The sequence below is a fragment of the Bos javanicus genome, chromosome 21, assembly GCF_032452875.1.
Source record: "Bos javanicus breed banteng chromosome 21, ARS-OSU_banteng_1.0, whole genome shotgun sequence".
NCBI classification, from domain to species: domain Eukaryota; kingdom Metazoa; phylum Chordata; class Mammalia; order Artiodactyla; family Bovidae; genus Bos; species Bos javanicus.
Genome location: NC_083888.1, coordinates 66,786,123 through 66,809,632, shown reverse-complemented (window position 1 = coordinate 66,809,632; position 23,510 = coordinate 66,786,123). Strand labels below are relative to the sequence as shown.

The window sequence follows — 23,510 nt, the reverse complement described above, 5'->3', positions numbered from 1 at the left end:
CCATAATGGCGCTGCTTTTGCTTTCAGGGTAGTGCTGGCCTCACAGGAGACAGGAAGCGTTCCCTCCTCTTCTGTCTTCTGAAGAAGCTTTTGTCAGATTGGTATTCTTCTTTAGGTGTTTAGTAATTATCGGTGACGCTATTCGGATGTGGAGTATTCTTCAAGGCAAGGATTTTAACTACAAATTAAACTTCTTTAATATAGTTATGAAAGGTTATACACTTGCTCTTGAGTAAATTTGGTGGTTTATGTTTTTCAACGGGCTTGTTCATTTTATTGAGGCTGTCAAATTTATTAGCACATCATTATTCACAATACTCCTTATTACCCTTTCAAGGTCTACAGGATCTGTAACAATGTCCTCTTTTACATCCAACTAATCACAAGCTGGAATCAAGATTGCCGGGAGAAATATCAATAGCCTCAGATATGCAGATGACACCACCCTATGACAGAAAATGAAGAAGAACTAAAGAGCCTCTAAAGAGGAGAGTGAAAAAGTTGGCTTAAAGCTCAACATTCAGAAAACTAAGATCATGGCATCTGGTCCCATCACTTTATGGGAAATAGATGGGGAAACAGTGGCTGACTTTATTTTTCTGGGCTCCAAGATCACTGCAGATGGTGATTGCAGCCATGAAATTAAAAGACGCTTACTCCTTGGAAGGAAAGTTATGACCAACCTAGATAGCATATTCAAAAGCAGAGACATTACTTTGCCAACAAAGGTCTGTCTAGTCAAGGCTATGGTTTTTCCAGTAGTCATGTATGGATGTGAGAGTTGGACTGTGAAGAAAGCTGAGCACAGAAGAATTGATGCTTTTGAACTGTGGTGTTGGAGAAGACTCTTGAGAGTCCCTTGGACTGCAAGGAGATCCAACCGTTAGTCCATTCTAAAGGAGATTAGTCCTGAGTGTTCACTGGAAGGACTGATGCTGAAACTCCAATACTTAGGCCACTTCATGCGAACAGTTGACTCATTGGAAAAGACTCTGATGCTGGGAGGGATTGGGGGCAGGAGGAGAAGGGGACGACAGAGGATGAGATGGCTGGATGGCATCACCGACTCGATGGACATTAGTTTGGGTAAACTCAGAACTGGTGATGGACAGGGAGGCCTGGCATGCTGTGATTCATGGGGTCGCAAAGAGTCGGAGACGACTGAGCAACTGAACTGAGCTCAGCTGGTAAAGAATCCGCCTGCAATGTAGGAGACCTGGGTTCAATCCCTGGGTTAGGAAGATGCCCTGGAGAAGGGAAAGGCTACCCACTCCAGTATTCTGGCTTGGAGAATTCCATGGACTATCCACAGGGTCTCAAAGAATTGGACATGACTGAGAGAATTGCTTTCACTTTCAATGGCAATTAATGTTTTTTTCCCCCCCACAGACAAGAGATCTTTCTGGATGAAATATGCATCTTTAACTTATCAGTTTACCTTCAAATAATACCACTGAGACACAGTTACTGCACTTCCCTTCTTCGCTCCCAGACTCTGTGCTACTATTGTCATTCCTTCCCTCTACAAGTATTGTAAATTCCAAAATACATTGTTAATTTTGCTTTAAATAGTCTAAAACAAAAAAGATTCAAGTGTGAATATTCACCAATCCATGGACTATTCCCAATTCTTTTCATTCCTTTGGGTACAATCTCCATCTGCTATCATCTTCCTTCTACTTGATCTTCCTTTAAAATTTCTTGTAGTGCACTTCTGCTGGCAATAAATTCTTCCAGCATTTCTTGGTCCAGAAATTTTTATTTCACTTTTGTTTTGAAAGATATTTTCACTGGGTACAGAATGATAAACTAACAGCTTTCTTCCTTTTGGTACTTTAAACACGGCAGTTGTCTGCTGGCTGGCAACCGGTTCTGATCAGAAGTCACTGACCTGATTTTTGTTCCTCTGACTTTTTTTTCTTCATCACTGATTTTTCAGTAACTGGACTGTGTGGACCTTGGTATGATTTTGTTTACTCTATCTGGAGTTTGTGAGCTTCACGGTTTGCAATCTTCATCAAATGTCGACATCTTTCAGCCACTACTTCTTCAAATACTGTTTCCATTGCTTCCTCTTCTTCTGGAACTCCAGTTACGTGGATCTTAAATCCGTTGATTTTGCCCGACAGGTCACTAATGCTGTCACCGTGTTCAGTCTTCCTTATTCTTTGCACCATATTTTGGATAATTTCTATTGCCATGTCTTGAGGTTCACTGATCTCTTCTTCTGTACTGCCAATTTGCTATCAGTCTCTGTGTTTTTCACCTCTAAAGTCCTAGTTCAGTCTTTCTCATATCTGTCACTCATGCTCATCTTCCTCATGAACGTGTACAACTTATTTATATCAGTTATTTTAATGTCCTTGTCTGCTAATCTCACAGCTTTCTACTGACTGATTTTCCTCCTGGTTACTATCATATTTTCTTGCTTCTTTGCATGCCTGGTAATTTTTATTAGATGCTGGACACTGAAACGTTTTTACATTGTTGGGTGCTGGATTTTACCATATCATTGTAAGTACAGCTGGGGCTTTATTCTGGAAATGCAGTTAAGTTACCCGGAATCAGTTAAGGCAGGTATGTAGTGGTCTTTTAGTCCTGGTCTAATTCAGCCCCATTACTGCAGTGATACCCTTCTGATGCCCTAAACCGAAGAGCTGTTCTGAATCCACCCTCACAAAGATTAAAAACCACCCTTGCAAGGGCCTGCCGCACCCCCGGGGGTGGTGGGAACACAGACCGTCTCAGCTCGTGTGGTGTCCACTCCTTTCCGGGGCTTCTCTTCCCGGTTTTGAGGTGCTTTCTCTGGTGATTGTGTAGACCAACACTCAGCCCAAATCTTGGAGGTGGGGGTCCTTCTGCAGACCCCTGGGTTTCCCTAAGTAGCTCTCTACTCTCTTATACTTTGCCCCTCAAATTCTAGCTGCCTGTCCTCCCCAAACTCTGATCTGTTTTGTCACTTCAGTAAGGCTAGGGGGCTCTGTTTCGTTTCTCTGCCCCTGACCTGTAACGCAGAAACTGTCTCTAGACCAGAACTGGCAAACTATAGTCTGAGGATTAAATGCAACTTGCTACTGTTTTTATAAATAAAGTTTTATTGGAACACATCCATGGCCGCTCATTTACATACTTGGTATGAAAGCAGCCACGAACAATACCAGAGTTGAATGGGGGTGTGATAGGGACCACCTGGTCTGCAAAGCCTGGAGATTCACTAACCAGCCCTTTATTTCAAAAAGTCTGTTTACTCCTAGCGCTAGAGAATAACCTAGAATACTTACAGGGCTCATTCCACTTGTTTCCCTTATTTCAGGAAACACAATCCTAACCTTCCTGTTAACCAATGTCTGAAAACTATTGTTCTATACGCTGTGTCCGGTTTTCAAGTTTGTTAAGATGAAAGTCAGGTTTGGGGCCAGGGTGAGGTTAGTGAAGCACTTTCCTCAGGTACAAATTTTCAGGGAGTGACAAAAAACTCAGTAATAGGGGTAAAATCAAAATTAATGCAAAAAATCTATGTGAAGCAAAATATCAAAATTTTAAATAAGGATAGTATCAGTAATAGTGTGGAGCCAAGCCATACTGGAGCTGAAGCAAAAGGAAAAATTAATACTGACCCTGTCTTTATTTAAAATTTGACTTTTTTCCAACATGGATTATTTTTTTTTGCATCAAATTTGATTTTCTCAAAGTATTGCATTAAAATGTTATCGATCTCAATTACTGAGTTTTCTGGGGCATCCTGAAATTTGGCACCTGAGGCCAGTGACTCACTCTCCTTAGCCCTCCTGCTGTGTCCAACTCTTTCCGACCCCATGGACATAGCCCACCAGGCTCCTCTGTCCATGGGATTCTTCAGGCAAGAATACTGGAGCAGGTTGCCATGCCCTCCTCCAGGGGATCTTCCCAACCCAGGGATCAAACCAGCGTCTCTTACATTGCCGAAATGGCCAAGTGGGTTCTTTACTGCTTAGCGCCACCTGGGAAGCCCCCAGCCCAATCCCGGTGGACAGTAAACCCGGTGTCTGTTATTCCATCAAAGGGGGAATGGACGACTCCAGGAACAAGTCTCTTGCCAAGCAGAATCATACTAATGTGTTACAACTACAAGGGTTTCAATGTTTTCTTTCTTAGAAAATGCTGCAATGTGAAGAGCCATTCTGCTCTAATTACTTCTATCTACAACTGCAGTCTTCTGTGAACAGTTCCCATACGTATCCATGTTGTAGACAGGAACACGGTGTAAGAATATAAACACTTACCATTAAATAATATATATGCACACAGACAATGGGACTATAAAACAATACCATAATTATGTAACATCTAGTCAACACATCTGCATTATGACACATAACAAGAACACCATCCACAGCAAGTGCTACCGAGTCAATGTATTGACTGGTGAAAGCAGGAGTCCAGCTCTGAACACACGAATCCAACTCAAAGCAAATCAACCAGCAAAGTCCCTGTCCTGCTGCTGTAGGAGCACCGTCTTCGGAAGCCAGCCAGCTCATTTCCCAAGTATCCCCCGCTCCCGCTCCTCTATGGCGAATGGAGCAGAAGAGCACTGTGCAAACTGAAGACGCCCATCCGCGCGCCAAGCACAGAGCTGCTACACAGAGTCCGGTTTCTGCGTGTGATCTATTTTATTTTCTAAGGCACAGGTGCAAAGACATGCCTGCAAGTGTGATGGCCAAAAAGAGCATTTTTCTTTTCAAAGGATTTGTTCGGAGTAGTTGCTTTACAATGTGGTGTTAAGTTTCTACCGTACAGAAAAGTGACTCAGCTAGATCCTCTCCTTTATGTACATCTAACCTCTTCGCTCCGGATTTCCTTTCCATTCAGGCCACCACAGCGCACTGAGAGTTCCCTGTGCTACCCAGCAGGTTCTCGCTAGCTCCCTATTAGTCTCTCAGGCATAGTACCAACAGTGTGTGCGCGTCAGTGCCCGTCTCCCGGGCCCTGCCATCCCTTCCCCCTTGGTATCCATTCGTCTGTGCTCTCTACATCTAAGTCTCTATTTCTGCTTGGTAAGTAAGATTGTTTATACCAGCTTTTTTCAGATTCCACACATATGTGTGAATAAATGACATCTGTTTTTTTCTTTCCGACTTACGTCACTCTGTACGACAATGACTGTCTCTAGGTCCATCTATGTCTATAAATGACCCAATTTTGTTCTTTTTTGTGGCTGAGAAATATTCCATTGTGTATTGTGTGTATATATACATACACACACACACCCCCACATCCTCTTTATCCGCTGCTCTGTTGATGGACATTTAGGGTGTTTCCATATCCTGGTTATTATAAACAGTGCTGCAGTGAATATTAAGGCTCGTGTATCTTTTTGAACTATGGTTTGTTCGTTTTTTCTGGGTATGTGTCCTCCAAAAGAGTTTCTTTTCTTAATTTAAAACATTATGCCAGCAACAACTATGGATCTAGAGATGATTACACTACGTGAGGTAAGTCAGACAAAGACAAATATATGGTATTACTTATATGTGGAATCTAATTTTAAGAAAAAGATACAAATGAACTTACCTACAAAATAGAAGCAGACTTACAGATCCTGAAAACAAACTATGGTTCCCAAAGGGGAGACGTGGCGGGGAAGGATACACTAGGAGCTGAGGATGGACGTGGGCCCACTCCTCCGTGTGACTCGGGCGACCGAGGACCCGCTGAACAGCACAGGGGACGCTGCTCAGCCTTCTGTGACAATCTACACGGAAAAGGAATAAATGCGTGTACACGTGTCACTGAGTCACTTTGCTGTACACTTGAAACTGACCCAGCACTGGAAGTCAACTCTACTCCAATAAAATCAAGGTATTTTTGAAAATATTATGGTGTTAAATTTGGTGAAGAAACAAAAAACTATGAAAGGAAAGGTTTTAATTTTTGTGAAGAAACAGTCTAGAACTCATGAAACTCAAATACATGTAACAACACAGTGCACACTCATGAAGTGCTTCACACCCTGCTCTCCCCGTGTGTCCTGACCTGGCCTGAGGCCAGTTACCCCCCAGCGTGCTCACCTGCAAGCCCGACCGGCAGACCCCGCCCGGCGGAGACCCAGCCCCGCGCACCACGAGGGGGCTCACCGCACCCCCGCCCGCCGTGCCCCCTCTCTCGCACCCTCCACTGTCCTGGCAGACGCTTCATCCTCAGGATTACATTCAAGGGCCTTGAAATCTAACTCTTCACACTAATTCTCAGTTTTTCACTAACTTTAGGGCTGGGACCACGGTCCCTGTAGTCTCCCCCAGGTGCCAGGCACACAGGGCAAGCCCTTGACTTCCGTGGAACGAGACTCCTCTTAACGAAGGTGGATTAGACCCGAGTCTTTCTGCCATCCTTCCCTCCCAGGGAGAGTGACCCTCGGCGCACCCTGGTCTGCACCACGAGGACGCCAGTCGCACCTGACGGTGGGCCTCCTGAAGACACAGCCGTGTCCCCTGCAGGCTTGCATCCTCAGCACTTGCAATGCGCCCACCACACTGGACACACTCAATACATATTGCAGCTTCTATTTTAACAGTTATTATTAACTCAACCTTGCAGCTCTTCGTTTACTCCTCACAACTCTACAAATACCTTTCGCCTTCCCACCTCCGTTATGGAGATGAAGACACAGAAACAAAGATTCAGCAACTTCGCAACATCACCCACGAGCAAGTGAGGGGCGCTGTCTGCCCCCGGGACCTCTCTTCTTCACCTGCGTGTCTGTCACTGGATGGTGGTTGACTCAGGTTGTCGTGGGAATCCATACAGATTTATGCCAGAAAATCCGATTTGCTATTTGCACACTCAAATTATCTGTAAAAGGTAATACAATCCAAATTCCTCCTTGGTCTACTGAGGAACTAAAAGAATGACATTTAGCAACCTGTCCAAAGTTCAGAGTCACCAGAACTAAAGCCTGGCGTCAAGGACCAGTGCTCCCTCCGTGCGAGCTTGCCATCATGGCTCTTCAAGAAGCAAAACACACACCTCAAAACTCCCGAGACGCCAGTAATACCTAATGGAAGCATTTGCGCTTTTTAAAACCAAGCATCTTTCTTCACTGTTTAGAATGTCAGCACTGACATCCCTGGGTTTATTTATTCCCTTACGACTAACATATGGCATTCACGACCAGATGGACTTGAAAAAGCACCTTTAGCTGCACCAAGCCAGGCTAGTTCTGACTTCAAGGAAGATGCTGAGACCTTGGTGAGGCTAAAATGAATTTTCTCACATCATTTAAATAATTGTTTGCTTGGTTTCCAGCTACTTTAATATGAGAACTGAATAGAATTGCTTTGCTTACTTTTGAAAACCATTATCCAAATAGACTTGAACAAGGAGGAGGAAAAGAGCTAGCTAAGAGTAAAACGACTACCCCACGCTGCTGGGTAACAGAGCTGGTGAAAACTGCCCTTGGGTGCAACAAGCCACGGTCTGGCACTAAGAGGCAATGGTGAGTTTGGTTTTGTCTCTGACATTGTCGTAAGTTTCTCTGAAGTCTTCTTACTCCCCTGAAATGGTGAATGAACACCCATTACCACTCCATACTCACTTTAGTCTTAAAATATACGCCTGAAATATTTTTATACAGTCATGTTGAAAATTTATGATATCAATATTTAGTGTAGTATTTTTGTGATCACTTTGAATTTAATATTCTTCACGGTACATAAAGCCTCTAGAATAAACGTACTTCCTAATCAAATGTGACCCCTGTTGCTAAGATTGCTAGGCCCCCCAGTGCAAAGTTTCTGAAGTGGCACCTGCCTGTTCACATCATTTTAACTTAGATCTATACAAAAATGTGAAACTTTGTCAAGTCACCCTGAAATTTTCACCTAATCGGTCTTTCAAACAAACCCCATTCTGCAATGTTGGCTTTTGCTTAATAGAGTTATGATTCACTCAGTGAATTTAAATAGAGGTTTACGCAACATCAAATCTCTTAGGTTTTCCCCCAAATTAATATTTTGAACACAAAATACTCTGTCAACACTTTTTATATGAATAAAATACTTACATTAATAAAATTTTCCATCAGAATAACATGAAAATAAATCCTTATTTGCAGGTTAGAGCAGTGCCATCAGCGACGCAAGGACAGACAGGACCCGGCCAGCCAAGCACGCCCTGACGGAGGGCAGGGAGCACACCCGTCCACACTGGGGCCCCAGAGCGCTGGCTCCGTGCCCTGCACCCAGCCCCCGAGGCCCAGGTGGTCCAGGGCAGGTGGGGCAAAGGCAGGCCTGTGCGACCCCAGGGGCCATTCTCACAGGTGCCTGATAAGATATTCTTGAATGACTTGTCCCTTCCCACCATCTGGCATCTGTCATGAGAAAAATGAAGGAGAATTTCCTGTAAAGTATCGAAAGTACGAGGACAGGTTTTACTAGTTTCTCAAAACTACCTCATCCTCCTAAAGAATCTTTATTGCTGAACTGGAAGGATCCCTCCACCTCTGTCCCCCTACAATCCACTGGTCCACTTAGATGAAGAAGAACCTGAGAGAGAGCAAAGGAGGGAAGAACCCACACAGAGTCGTCTATTCTTAGTGGTTTCCACGTTCTTGGAGGAGGAAGAAAATAGAACTATTCAATGACTTGAAAAAATAGGAAGCTAGTAATGGAAAAAAGAGTTCTTGGCTGAATCAGAAAATACTTGAAAACCTCCAAGACAGCCCCACAAAGGCAAGATGGGTACAGATCACAACCACCTCCCCGGGAATTCCGGAGCATCCAAGTGCCCAGGGCGGGGCAGGCTCAGCACGAGGAGCAGGGGTAAAGCAGCAGAGGGCCTGCTTCCCAGAGCTGCCTGTCCGGGGGGGGGTGGGGGGAGTGGACTCGAGCAACACGAAAACCGCCCAAGGGAGGCACGCCTCATCCAAAGGAGCAGAAGAAATCAACGATTTCCGAAATTCTCAAAGGGGCTCATGCTGAACATCAACTCAGTTTCTGGTTTTATAGGGAAAAAAAAAAATCCCATGATAATCCTAGGGCATCAAACATTTTGCTATACTTCTGCTTGATTTTGATGAGTGTGTGTATGTATATATAATGAGCGTATATATATTTATACATACAGTAAGTGTATAACACATACATAAACATATACACTAACATATATTTAGCACAAGGATGTAAGTACATATACAAATATAATAATATACTATATTAACAAACATTAGTGCTTGATAAATACTAATAAATATTAACTGAAAGAGTGGGTTGCTGGCCAGAGCTTAGAAAATATGTTCATTGAAAAGATATTTTTCGGGAATTTCCTGGCAGTCCAGCGGTTAGGACTCTGTGCTTTCACTCCTGAGGGCCCAGATTCAAATCCCTGGTTAGAAACTAAGATCCCACAAGCCATGCTGCATGTGCAAAAAAAAAAGAAAGATACTTTTTTTCTCACATTCTTTTGCAAGGGACAAACTAAAACCTTCAAAGTAATTCACTTTCATGCATTAAATTACATTTCAAAAGTATCTTATTAAAGGTGATACAGGAGCTGTTGTCAACAACTCATTAACAGAAGCCTTGTTCTAAATTAATATCATCAACAGAACTTTTAGTGGCGCAAATCTGAATGTAGAAAACAAATGTGTTGCAACAAGCCACACTACTCCTGGTGATGAGTGACAAAGCCGCCCAGCGTGATTCTCCAAGTCCGAGGCAGAACAAAAAGGAAAGCCATGTGCTATGAACTGTGGGTTTGGACTTGAGGTTCCAGGCTAAGATCCCAATACCCTGGGCAACAAGACCTATGGCTGGGGGTGCGGGCGAAGCTCACCCCGGGAGGGGGATGGAAGCCCAGAGGCCAGGGCTCAGACACGCCCCTCTGCACCCTGGGGTGGGTTTCAGTGAAACAGACGGCTGGGGGGAAAGACAGAACGAAATCCTTTCCTGAGGTTTTAACATTTCACAATCGAAGTCTCAATCCCCCAGAGTATCAAAGGTGTGTCTTCAGGGCGTGGCAAACCCGAGCCCCATCCTGACTAACCCTTCCTCTGTAAGCTGGGAGTTCAGGGACACAGTTAGGGTGCAACAGCGGAGCCTCTCAGGAGACAGGAGTCACCTCGTTTCAGACGTCCTGCCGCCAAGCACAGGCTACCGGGGAAGCGTGTGAAAGGGGTACTTGTGCTGACAAGCATCTGAAGACCCCTGCGAAATGACCCTAATCAATGAATCTGCCTGTGAAACGCCATTTTGTAACATGAAGGGAGCTTCCCATGTGCCTCAGAGGTTGGGAAGAGCCCTTGGAGGAAGACACGGCAACCCACTCCAGTATTTTCGCCTGGGAAATTCCATGGGCACAGGAGCTTGGCAGGCTACAGTCCACGGGGCCGCATAGAGTCGGACAAGACTGAGCAACTGAGCACGCACACATCTCAATAAGCACGGCCTGAGGACCTACTAGGTCCCAGATGCACAGCACCACAGCTTAACACAATGCACACGAATGCTAATCTTCCGCTTGTATTTGTCTGCTGAATAAATTAGGTTAAGAGTCTGATTATCATTTTGAGGTGATAAAATTGCACTGGATGAACAACTGGGAATATACAGAAAACTACTGAACTGTGCGCTAGACGAGGGTAGAGCTTACATTATGCAAATTATCTCCCAAAAGCTGTTATTAAAATTTTTTCTATAGCAAATTATTTTTTTAAAAAACAGTAATTTCTTAATTTTTTTACATCTAAAATGGCAACCCACTCCAGTGTTCTTGCCTGGAGAATCCCAGGGACGGGGGAGCCTGGTGGGCTGCCATCTATGGTGTCGCACAGAGTCGGACACGACTGAAGCGACTTAGCAGCAGCAGCAGCAGCATGTAATAAAATGCCGTTATCTAACACTGGTGAATGGAAACACTAAGGACTGCCGTAACTAGGCTTCTAAGTCGTATCCAACTCTTTGTGACCCACGGGCTGCAGCGCACCAGGCTCCTCTGTCCTCTACTACCTCCTGGAGTTTGCTCAAACTCATGTCCAGTGAGTCGGTGATGTTATCTAATCATCTCGTCCTCTGCTGTCCCCACCACCTTCTCCTCCTGCCCTAATCATTCTCAGCACCAGGGTTTTTTCCAATTAGCTAGCTCTTCATATCATGTGGCCAAAGTATTAGAGCTTCAGCATCAGTTCTTCCAATGGATATTTGGGGTTGATTTCCTTTAGGATTGACTAGTTTGACTTCCTTGCTGTCCAAGGGACTCTCAAGAATCTTCTCCAGCACCACAGTTTAAAAGCATCAGAAGTGCGCTCGGCGGCCCCGCGGATCTGTCTCTTGCTTCAACAGTGTTTGGACGGAACAGACCCAGGGACTCCCCTTGCTCCAGCCTCCGACCTCCCCCCAACCCTTTTTCCAGTCGCAACCTTCGGAGTCAGCCACTCAGCTGTCCGCAATCACTGGGACGAGCCACCATTTTTTAACTCCTTATTATTACCAACCAATCATGAGCTCCCAGATTCGTCAGAATTATTCTACCGAGGTGGAGGCGGCCATCAACCGCCTGGTTAACATGCAACTGCGGGCCTCCTGCACCTACCTCTCTCTGGGCTTCTATTTCGACGGCGACGATGTGGCCCTGGAGGGTGTGGGTCACTTTTTTCGCGAACTGGCCAAGGAGAAGCGCGAGGGCGCGGAGCGTCTCTTGAAACTGCAAAACCAGCGTGGCGGCTGCGCCCTCTTCCTGGACGTGCAGAAGCCATCTCAAGATGAGTGGGGTAAAACCCAGGACACTATGGAGGCCGCCCTTCTCGTAAAGAAGAACCTGAATCAAGCCCTGTTGGATCTGCATGGCCTGGCTTCTGCCCGCGGAGACCCCCACATCTGTGACTTCCTGGAGAACCACTTCCTAGACGAGGAAGTGAAACTCATCAAGAAGATGGGTGACCACCTGACCAACCTCCGCAGGCTGGCTGGTCCCCAGGCTGGGTTGGGCGAGTATCTCTTCGAAAGGCTCACCCTCAAGCACGACTAGGAGCTTCTGGAGACCAGTGGCCAATGAAGAACCCACCTAACATCAGGGCTGCCTGAAGCCCCTCTCTGCAGCTACTAGGCAGCTTTTTTAACACCCTGGAGCCCTCTCTCAAGCCTTGGACCATATGGAAACAATAAAGCTTTTTGCAGCATAAAAAATAAAATAAAAGCATCAATTCTTCGGGCTCAGCCTTCTTTACGGTCCAACTCTCACATCCATACATGACTACTGGAAAAACTATAGCTTTGACTTTATGGATCTTTGTCAGCAGAGTGATGTCTCTGCTTTTTAATGTGCTATCTAGGTTTGTCACAGCTTTCCTTCCAGGGAGCAAATGCCTTTTAATTTCATGGCTGCAGTCACCTTCCACAGTGATTGTAGAGCCCGAGAAAAGAAAATCTGTCACTGCCTCCATTTTTCCCTTTCTATTTGCCATGAAGTGACAGGATCAGATGCCATGATCTTAGTTTTTGAATGCTGAGTTTTAAGCCAGCCTTTTCACCCTTCTCTTTCACCTTCACCAAGAGGCTATTTAGTTTCTCTTTACTTTCTGTCATTACAGTGGTTATCATCTGCATATGTGAGGTTGATGTTTCTCCCAGCAATCTTGATTCCAGCTTGGGATTCATTCAGCCTGGTATTTCTCATGATGTACTCTACATATAAAATAAATAAGTAGGGTTACAATATCCAGCATTGTCATACTCCTTTCCCAATTTTGAGACAGTCTGTTGTTGCATGTCTGGTTCAAACTGCTGCTTCTTGATCCACATACAGTTTTCTCAGGAGGCAAGTAAGGCGGTGTAGTATTCCCATATCCTTAAGAATTTTCCAGTTTGTTGTGATCCACACAGTCAAAGGCTTTAGCATAGTCAATGAAGCAGAAGCAGATATTTTTCTGGAATTTCCTTGCTGTCTCTATGATCCAACGGATGTTGGCAATTTGATTTCTGGTTCCTCTGCTTTTCCTAAATCCAGCTTGAACATCTGGAAGTTCCAGCTTCTGTACTGATGAAGACTAGCTTGAAGGATTTTGAACATTACCTTATTTGCATGTGAAATGAACGCAATTGTGCAGTAGTTTGAACATTCTTTGGCATTGTTCTTTGGGACTGGAATGAAAACTGACCTTTTCCAGTCCTGTGGCCACTGCTGAGTTTTTCAAATTTGCTGGCATATTAAGTACAGCACTTCGACAGCATCATCTTTTAGGATTTAAAATAGCTGGGCTAGAATCTCACCACCCCCACTCGCTGTGTTTGTTGTGAAGCTTCCCAAGGACCACTTGACTTGGCACTCTAGGACGTCCGGCTCTGGGTGAGTGATCACACCATCCTGGTTATCCAGGTCATTAAGACCTTTTTTTGTACAGTTCTTCTGTGTATTCTTGCCACCTCTTCTTAATATCTTCTGCTTCTGTAGGTCCATACCATTTCTGTCCTTTATTCTGCCCATGCTTGCATGAAATATTCCCTTGATATCTGCAATTTTCTTGAAGAGATCTCTAGTCTTTCCAATTCTATTGTTTTCCTCTATTACTTTGCATTGTTCACTTAAGAAGACTTTCTTATCTCTCCTTGCTATTTTCTGGAACTCTGCATTCAGTTGGGAATATCTTCTTCTCCTTTGCCTCTCGCTTTTCTTTCCTCAGCTATTTGTAAAGCTTCCTCAGACTATCGCTTTGCCCTGTTGCGTGTCTTTTTCTTGAGGATGGTTTTGGTCACCACCTCCTGTACAAAGTTACAAACCTCCATCCATAGTTCTTCAGGCACTCTGTCTATTAGATCTAATCCCTTGAATCTATTCATCACCTCCACTGCATAATCGTAAGGGATTTGATAAATCACCCCAAACAGAGTGGCCTAAACCTCCACCTGCCTCAGCCTCTGTGGGCTGCAGATCTGGACTGGGCACAGCTCTGCTCCATGGTGTCTGGGGTCTTGGCTGAGAAGCGAGAAGAGTAGAACGCAGAGTCACCTGCCAGTCACTGGCAGAAATACCTGTCAGTGTTTCTCGCCTGCCGGGAGGCTGCTGACTGGGGCCTCAGGATGGCTCGTTTAGGGCCTTGCCACATGCTCTTCCTGCAAGAGCTGGCTGACCTTCACAGCACGGTGCTGGCTTTCCCCACAGCAAGTGTCCTCAAAGAGAAGCCAGGCGAAAACTGGACCGTGTTTTTAAGATCTAGCTCAGAAGTCACACAGCATCACTTCTGCCATACCAGCGGGTGAGGTGGGTCACACGCCTGGCCCCGGGGTCACAGAGAAGGAGCAGAGACTTGCCTCCTGGCCAAGTCCCATAGTGAGGCCGTCTGCAGGACGGGAGGCGCCACTGGGGCCACTGAGAACAGAGTCTGTAATGCAATCTCAATCTTCCGGAAGACCAGCAAATTAAAAGTCTGGGTTGGTGGGCTCCCCTGGCGGTCCACTGGTTAAAACTCCGAGCCTCTAGTGCAGGGGGCGTGGCTTTGATCCCTGTTCCGGGAGCTAAGACCTCGCATGCCAGGTGAGGTGACCAAAATCTTTTTTTAAAAAATCTGGGTTACCCAGCATTTAACATGACGATGATGTGTCAGTCGCTCAGTCACGTCCGACTCTTTGCGACCCCATGGACTGTAGCCCACCAGGCTCCTCTGTCCATGGGATTCTCTAGGCAGGAATACAGGAGTGTGTTGCCATTCCCTTCTCCAGGGAATCTTCCTGACCCAGGGATCAAACCCAGGCCTCCTGCATTGCAGGCAGGTTCTTTACCATCTGAGCCACCAGGACCCCATCAAGTTGTACTTTACACCTCGTGAGTGAACCTCTTATTACCTGTAACAAGGTGTAACTTTGAGGCTGCACCCAATATTGCTAGGTTGCTCTGCCCCAGTGAACACAGTATTGTGACCCTGAGTCAACAGGTGATGATTCAGCTTCACCCCCGGTGACCACTGGGCAGCGAGCTTCTCTGGAAAACACCTCAGACAGGCGAAAGTGCCGCTGTGGAGGCAGAATCATCTGGGCCCACAGGCCGCACGCCCCATGCACAGGGCACTAACCTCTCAGGATGGCACGTGGCCTGGGGGCAGAGCTGTGCCCTCCTCCACCCCACCCCTGAAGTCTCCAGCACACCGTGCTCACTGAATGGCGGAGGAAAGAAGGAGGGGAAGGCAGGAATATTCACAACTGTGAATTAGAGAGCACTACTCCAGTCCCTACCGTCGGTCTCTTTGGATAAAAAGGAAAGCAGAAATCGGCGGCCTGAGAGCACGCCTCTACTGTCAGGAAAGGACCCTCGGGAGGAGGCCGGGCAGGCTCTGGTCCCCGAGCTGGCTGTGACCTGCCCTGGGACCCTGACCAAGCGGCCTGACTTGTCTGGGCCTCAGTCTCCTCCCTGCGAGATGAAAGACTGTCAGATGATGACTGTGGGCGGCACACCGAGTGGCACGAGCCTGGAGGCCGAGTCTTCTTCAGGATTAAAGTTTAAACTGTACGGTCTGCACGTCTGTGAACAGCGAGAAGGAGGGTGAAGTGTCCTCCGGGAACCCGAGGGCTCTCTCAGGAGCTGTCCTTGCCCCGGGGCTGCCTCAGACCTCAGCCCTCCGGGCAGCAGGCTGTCTAGACTCCCTTTACAAAATAAAAGCAAACAGGTATTTCAGTCCCATGCAGTCAAGACATCAATACAGTTTCAATGCACAGGGGAACTGATTTTCTAACAAACAGACTGCACACATTTCCAATGAAGATAGATACTAGGCCTTTGCTTATTATTTTCACAAGTTCAGCATTTTGAACGCAGGTCTTTCTAACCAGGGCCTCCCTCTCCAAAACCAACCTCTTGGACCTCCTGGAAGCAGAAGCAGACAGGGCCGCCTCCCTGGAGCCAGGCGCTCCGGGTGCCCTGCAGTGTCGCTGGAGAGATCCTCAGGTGGACGGAGCTTGGCAGGCCCACACCAGCACACGGGGCGGCGACCATGCTGGGAGCCTTCAGGACAGCCAGCCCACGCCACGGGGCCAGGACACTGCACGCACGCACACACGCATACACACACACACGCACACACAGGCAAGTCGAAAAACCACCTCTCAACCGGAGTCTGTCACCAGGAACTGAGAGACCGAGGCGGATGTCAGCAGAGGAAGACCAGAGCCAGACGGACAGCTCTGGTAACGGGCGGGGGGTGCGCAGCTCCGGGGAGGCTGGATTCATTTACACTCATCCTGAATGCAGGCTCTCGGCTGGAACATCTCACTTAAAATGCCAGAAGGTTCAAAACCCATTCATAAGCTTTCCGGAATGCATGCAGTCACCATGGCAACCCTGACATTATATTTCTTGGCACTGCACATATAAATTACCACCCATAATGCATTTAATACAGTTTGGGGCCACCAATTCAAAGCAAAATAAATCTGAGTTCTGACTCTCAGCCTGCCTCTTAGATAAACAAAGAGGAACAGCTGGAGGGAGATCCAGCTGGCCCCGGGCTGGGACGAGGCTGCACACATGGAGATGCTCAACTGAAGGCCGACGAGCACTGAGGACGCCAGATCTCACCGTCCGGCCGGACGCTGCGATTTTGAAAACCAAAACGTTCCACGCCAGATTCACGGAACTGTCGCTCCCTAAGTTAAAGATGCAGCATATTACATCCATAGCTACATCCCTGAAATTCAACCATGGCTGTTAGCAAGGCAGAGAAAATGCAGATCCCTTTAAAGAACATATTTTATGATTCATTTCCAGCGCATCTGTCAACACAAATAAGGTGGCTGTTCAAAGGTCCAAACTGTCCTTAATAAGAAACCAAAGTTTTTCTCTCTCAGGTTCAGAAGACATCTACTCAGTCATAATTCTTTGCCTTCATCGGGGATATTGATAAATATTTAAAATACTTATCATGCATGGTTTACAGAGTCCCTTACCTTCTCAAAATCCACCGTGAGCACAGAGAAGGAAACAAAATTGCCGTGCACAGACTGCAAAGGCATCTTCAGCTTCGCGTCCCCCGGCAGCCCACTGCATCAGTAACTTCACGGAGCTGCTGCAGGACAGGCCTGTGCTGGCCACAGTGCCCACAAAACCCACCTCCAGCCTCACCACTGACCGGCTATGTCCAGGGGGGCATTGCCTTCTCAGTCTCCTCCTTCAGACTCCAGGCCGCGGGCCGCGGCTGTGGAGGGGGGCAGAAGACCTCCCCGCCGGTTGCTGCCATATTAACAGGCACTTTGGTAGCCGCTGCATTGCAGTCTTTCTGAAGCAAGCCACCAAGCTCAGAAGCAGGAGCGCCAGAGAGAGACTCCCCAGCACAGGAAGCTGCCTTCTGAATCACAAAGATTTTCTAAAGATCTTTTAAAAAATAAATGTTGCGAAAACCTGGGGTGAGGGGGAGGAGAGCATTTCTAGATTTCCAACCTGTTTCCTGCAGGCTGGCGAGTTCGTGGCTTTCGCTGGAGGACGGCTCTGACCATGTGCTGTGCTGGGTGGAAATGCGGAGAGGAATGAACGCGCCTGATGACACACCGTCCTCACTGCTCAAGTGTCCCGATGACAACCCTGCACCCCTACTGCCTCCCGCCAGCCCCGGGGCCCGAGGGGAGCCCCCAGCAGTCAGAGGACTCAGGCTAGGAGGTGCGGGAGCTTCGGGCGCCCGGGTGGCAGCAATCACCCTGAGCGCCCAGCTACCGCCTCCGACAGCGCGCCTGAAATACTGAACCGCGACCACAGAGCCAGCCTCAGAAAAGACACTGAGAATAGCAGCGTGCTTGCTAAGTGACCTTTAACTCTCGTTGCTCCACTCGGTCTGCTCGGTGACCCTTACCCACGTGCTGCCTGTGAACGGCCATGCCGAGGCCGAGCTCACCGTCCTGCTGGCGAGGGCAGGCTGGGGGTGACACTCCCAGGACAGGCCACCCTGGGCGTGGGGGCTGGGGGGGCAGGACGGCGGGCTGGAGGCGGGCCAGCTCGGCGAGGAGGAGTGCCCGGCAGTAGCTGACGGACGGGCACCCCCGGGAAAAGGGGGGATGAGGGCGGCAGCCCTCAAGATGGTGCAGTGTCCCCAGCACACATCTGCGACCCCCAGCGAGAGCGGTTTCTGCCCTGAAGCTCATGGGACCCTCAGCGCCACCGCCACCGCCTCACAGACACCCAGGCACCCAGTCCCTGAAGCACACAGCCGCCCTGAGCGCCTGGCCACCAAGTGCAGGGGGCAGAGCCTGGACCGAGCGGGGCACCCTGCGCCAGCCTCCCCACACCGCCACCTCTCAGAGACGCCAGCTGCCTGCCCCGGCTCCGGCCGCTCCCCGCCAAGCCCCATGCTGAGCCGGGCCCGAGGGGCAAGTGAGGGGTCCCTCCTCCAGGGACACCCGCAGCTGCCTGCAGACGTACGCTCTTCTCCCGGGTGGGGGGTCCTGCTCCGCCTTCCCCTGCCCACCTGGCTCCCCTCACGCCTCCAGCCCCGGAATCTCCTCCAGGAAGCCCTCACCACTGCACCTCTTCCCACCACAAGCAGCAAGCAGCAAGGCCCTTCCTCTGGGCTCCCGTCTGCCCTGGAAGCGACCACACCATGGGGAAATGAGGCTGAGTGCCCACAGGGCCCAGCATCACTGGTGCGCAGGGGCAGGGGCACAAGGCAGACCCCCGGCCCCACACCGGGAGGCGCCCCCTGGGTCACCTCCACCCGAGGCCCAGAGGATGTCAGCCACCACCCAGGTGGGAGCCCCAGCGTCACCCCACCCCTCACACGGGCCCCCAGCCTGGGTCCAGGGGCTCCGCCTGGGGAAGCCACCCTCCAGGGGCTTCACTCCGGGAGGGAGCACGTTTATGGGAACACCACAGCTTTCCCACCCCGTCTCTCCCCAAGGAGGGGCAATGTGAATAAATGAATATCCTGGATCAAACCAGGTCACCTCAAGTCAGCTCCTCACTGGCTGGATAACTCACAGCACGAGGTGGCTGATCAGAAGGGAAGGCAGAGAGAGGCGGCGTGGGGACACCACGCTTTACAGACACTCACTGGAGTGGTTTAATGGACTCAGAGGAACTTCCATCAAACGTCTCTAGGCACAGTTAGAAGCTCCCCACAGACTCTACCCCAGATGCTGCCTTTCAGATCGGGGATCAAGGCTGCTGTCTGCAGCTGCACCGCTGTCTGGCCACCAGAACCCAGTGCTCTGGCCCGAGCGGGCTCTCCCAGGAGGGTCTGGAGGAGGGGCCAGGGGTCTCACCTCAAGACGCTGTGCCTCCTGGAACAAGCAATACCTCAGGACAGGCCGGGGAAGCTGCCCGGGGCTGAGACCCGGCCCCCAGGTCCAGCACCGAGAGCGCTTTCAGGGCAGTGCCCTGGGGGAGACAGCATCCCCAGGGAGATGGGGGAGCAGGCTACAGGACCCCACAGGACCGCCGGCCAGGTTCACTGCCTGAATACCAAGGCTGGTGAGCCAGGCCCCCGCCTCCCCGGCTTCCTGCTGTCTCCACCGTCCGCTGAGCAGGCAGCCAGGCTCCAACACGAGCAGCAACGTCGGGTGCACAGCTAGGGACCGAGCAGAGCTGCCTGCTGTCCGCCCTGGGCCTAGCACGAACCTCCTGGGGTGGGCACACAGCCTGCCACCTCTCAGCCCAGAGCTGGGGCAGAGCAGAAAGGGCGCCCCGTCTCCCTCTGACACGGTCCCCCAGTCGACTGCTCGCTCTTTCTGAATCTGGAATTTCCTGCCGACAGAAAAGGAGTAAGGCTTGTCCTATGAACCTTAGTTGATTCGATTCACTGCTATAACACACGTGAAAAGTTGCTGAAAGCACAGGCTTCTCAAAACATAGACACAACCGTTACAAAATAAAGCCCGCATCCGCAGAGTGCTCGATCACTTCTCCAAGCTTAACTCAGTTCACATACACGATGAGAGGCCTGAAGGGCTCTCCCCATTCACTGAAATGACCACACAGAACCTGCTCCTTCACTAAAGAGCAGTGACAAAATTCACAACCAACTCAGGCAATCAGCTAATGCTGTTAACGTACATTTACATGAGCTCCATACAAATTATGGAAACGTCCCTACAGTCCTCATTTGGATACTTACGAAAATGCTCAAGAGGATCACGGCTAACTTAAGGTGTTTATTACTTCAAAACAGACAACCCAGTTACCAAAGTTAACCTGAAAAGAGCCAAAGGAGTGAGCGTATGCTGCCTGAAGAGGACACAGATAAACCACTCACTCAGTCACCCTGTGCAGCTGGGGCCAGGGAACAAAGGGGTGTCCCTCAAGAAGGGCGGGGGTAAGAACCCAAGAAGAATACAAAATACAGGTAAGGGTTAGTTGGCTTAGAAGCAGAACAGACTTAATTAGCTGCAGAAAATCTACGGGGACACTCACTCGATGAGTGTCAGATGTGATGTGATCTCAGGAAAGAAGGCACTTCAAACATGAAACAGGAGCCACCAGGTCACCAACAAAGGTGAGAGGCCCCAGTTACAAGCAGCAAAGCCGCTTTACACATTTAAATGGGAACCTGGACAGTACAGCCAAGAAACACCCCCAGCTGATGCCAACACCTCCAGGTCTGCACCCAAGACACGACGTCCACCTCACGAACACCCGCGGGTGACTGTCCCGAGGCACACTGTTCACAACAGCTAGAAAGGTGACGCGGCACAAAGGCACCTGCGGACTGATGAACACTGCCCCCGACACACAGCGCGTCCACATGGAGGCGTATGATTCAGCACAGAAAGGAGCAGCCTGCCGACGCACAGTGCCACACGGGCGAACCCTGAACACACGACGCTACGCGAAAAAAGCCAGACACAGAAGGCCGGGCGTGTGCTGTGTGACCCCAGGCGTGTGAACCGCTCACAGCGGGCAGCAGCCGCACAGCCCTGTGACTATGCTACACCCTGCTGAACTGGACGCTGGGAGCAGGTCAGCTGCGCGCTGTGCGGCTACAGTCGCGCCCAAGGCCACGTGTCTGGGAGGCAGCCTCCCTTACTGAGACAGCGCGTCATCTAAAGAAACAAAACAGGGAAAATGCTGTGAGTCTTCATTCTGCCCCCCCCAAAATGCCTTATTCTGGGGGTACCCCTTCCAAATGGTAGTAAATAAGCTTCTCACTGTTTAGAACAACTCACACTGTTTTTGGTAACTCCTTCTCCCCCAAATCTCAGAGTTCAACAGTTTTATAACAAGTAAATTGATTTGAACTTTCATGTAAAATAGAAATCACACCTACATGCAAATGTAGCACTTTTAAACACAAGGGAGGATGCTAATTAGGGAAACCAGGCACCCCACCACCATCACCAAAAAAGTGCTCATTAGTTTTTTCCGCTATGAAATAAATATGAGCACTGGGGTTTTTAACATCCAGAAATATTTATAAGACTTCAAGTCAATACAGTCAAAGAAAACACACGCGCTAACTGAACATGAAACTCACAAAAACAAAAGCAAGCTTCTGTATAAAGTAACACCGACAGAAAGACTGTTTCCTCTACACCCAGCAAACAGCTCCCACTCACCCCGTTGCCATGTGTCCGTCTCAACGTCCTCAACAACCCGGCCAACAGGGGGCGACGCGCCATCTGAGCGGTTCTGTCATTGGCTGAACCCGTCATCACGATAATCAGTGTTTCTATTTTCCGCAGGAAGAGAATCATGTCTACTCACAATTCACAATGAGTCAACCAGTGTGTAAAATATTTTACATAATGGGAAAATTTATCGTGACCCAAAAGTTCAGCGTGTTCTCATTAAGTTACCAGAAATTACAGATGTGAAGATTCTTCTGTTAACTTAACCAAAATCAAGAAAAGAAACTAACTCATATATACACACATTTTCGGTTTGGTAGATCTAATTTTTTTTTTTTTTAAACGCTACTGTATGCATTTCAAATTACTCAGACTGGTAAATCCATACTTTAAGTACTGAATAAAGAAAATCTGCATGCTGACAACATAGGCAGTTTGAAACTGGTTTTGACGCTGCGTCACTTGCTACCTAAACAGCTAAGCAATGTCAAGACCTGGCAGAGGAGGCTTCAGTTTTGTAAACACCCCTACGGTGAAGTGGTTTTTCCAGAACTATGATACCATCTAACGAGTGAATTAATGGAGCCTTCCCAGTGTGCCTCACTGTGAATAAAACCTTCTGTGGAAAATCTTACACGTAGTGCTGCATACACTTAACATTTTCTCACGTGGTACGGTCACTGGTGTGTGTGTGTGTGTGTGTGTGTTTAACAATCCCAGGAGGAAAAAACACATAAGCAATTAAAACACACACAACTTTTCTATTATGACCTTTTAAAAAACCCTCAGTCTTCTGTGATACTCTAAAGGCGACACTGGGAAACAGGTCTGTTCACACGCGCAGTGCAGATGCAAAGGTGGGAACTGCACGCTCTACCTGTACACACGTCCTAAGAATCAGATGCTTCTAAGTCCATACACATAACTCCTCTGTAGCGAACGTAACACCACCAGATACTTTCTATGTTACAGGTTAGTCCCCCAAAAAGGGTAATTATAAAACACGAGGAGGCGTCTCTTTAAAACCCTGTTAAGTAAATTACTTGCAAATACTGACCACAAAACTCTGGGTAATGCCAACATTAATCACTCATAAAACCCCAGAATGTGTCTTGAAAGAAGATTTTACAATACAAACTCTATTCTTAACTATCTTAAAATACATCGCAAAAGACCATTCTGACAAGACTTTCTGAAAACTACAATATCTCTTATAAAATCTAAAAGACTGAAAGTGTGTTTCTGATTCAGTGTCATGGCTCATTAAATCTTAAGTCCAGTGCCTTGGACAAAAATAATTCTAAATCTTTGGAAAGGCTAATCTTTAATACACATGTTCAAATGAGAGTTAATACAATCTACATAATTTATCAAAGACCACAGAAAACTGTCAGAAATAATACAAAGTGACATCTGCTTCAGGAATAAACTTTTGGACCCCATATCCATTTCAAATGCCTGAAATATACATTTTGAGACATACTTCAGTCTTGGGTCTTCATTTTCTAACAAAAAAGGGCAGCCTTTCCTGCAGCCTGGCAATTAAACATTTTTTACAAAATGCAAGCACCATACCAAAAAGCAGGTAAAGTTTTTTACATTAAAGAGTTCCATTTATGCCAAAAATGCATCTTAAAGACAGTAAAGCAAAACTATATTCATATTTTAAAAGTCAGAAAACACCTATTAAATCCACTCAATGTTGAAAAGTCAAAGCTATGGTTTTTCCAGTAGTCATGTATGAATGTGAGAGTTGAACCATCAAGAAGGCTGAGTGCTAAAGAATTGACGCTTTCAAACTGTGGTGCGGGAGAAGACTCTTGAGAGTCCCTTGGACAGCAAGGAGATCAAAACCAATCCATCCTAAAGGAAATCAACACTGAATATTCACTGGAAGGACTGATGCTGAAGCTCTAATACTATGGCCACCTGATGCAAAGAGTTGACTCACTGGAAAAGACCCTGATGCTGGGAAAGGCTGAAGGCAGGAGAAGGGGACGACAGAGG

The 23,510-nt window shown here is 47.9% G+C and overlaps 2 protein-coding genes across 3 annotated transcripts in view; one reads left to right on the top strand and one right to left on the bottom strand.

Moving 5' to 3' along the window:
- TRAF3 (TNF receptor associated factor 3) overlaps positions 1–23,510 on the bottom strand; it is a 116,275-nt gene that overhangs the window by 60,761 nt on the left and 32,004 nt on the right. The gene's annotated exons all lie outside the window — the stretch shown is intronic.
- On the top strand, positions 11,336–12,170 carry LOC133234619 (ferritin light chain-like). Its single transcript, XM_061395411.1, has one exon. It carries the CDS (start codon positions 11,470–11,472, stop codon positions 11,995–11,997), a length of 528 nt encoding a protein of 175 aa, XP_061251395.1. The 5' UTR covers positions 11,336–11,469; the 3' UTR covers positions 11,998–12,170.

Excerpts from the sequence above, each read along its gene's own strand:
- LOC133234619 (XM_061395411.1), top strand. The coding sequence starts at position 11,470 with ATGAGCTCCCAGATTCGTCAGAATTATTCTACCGAGGTGGAGGCGGCC.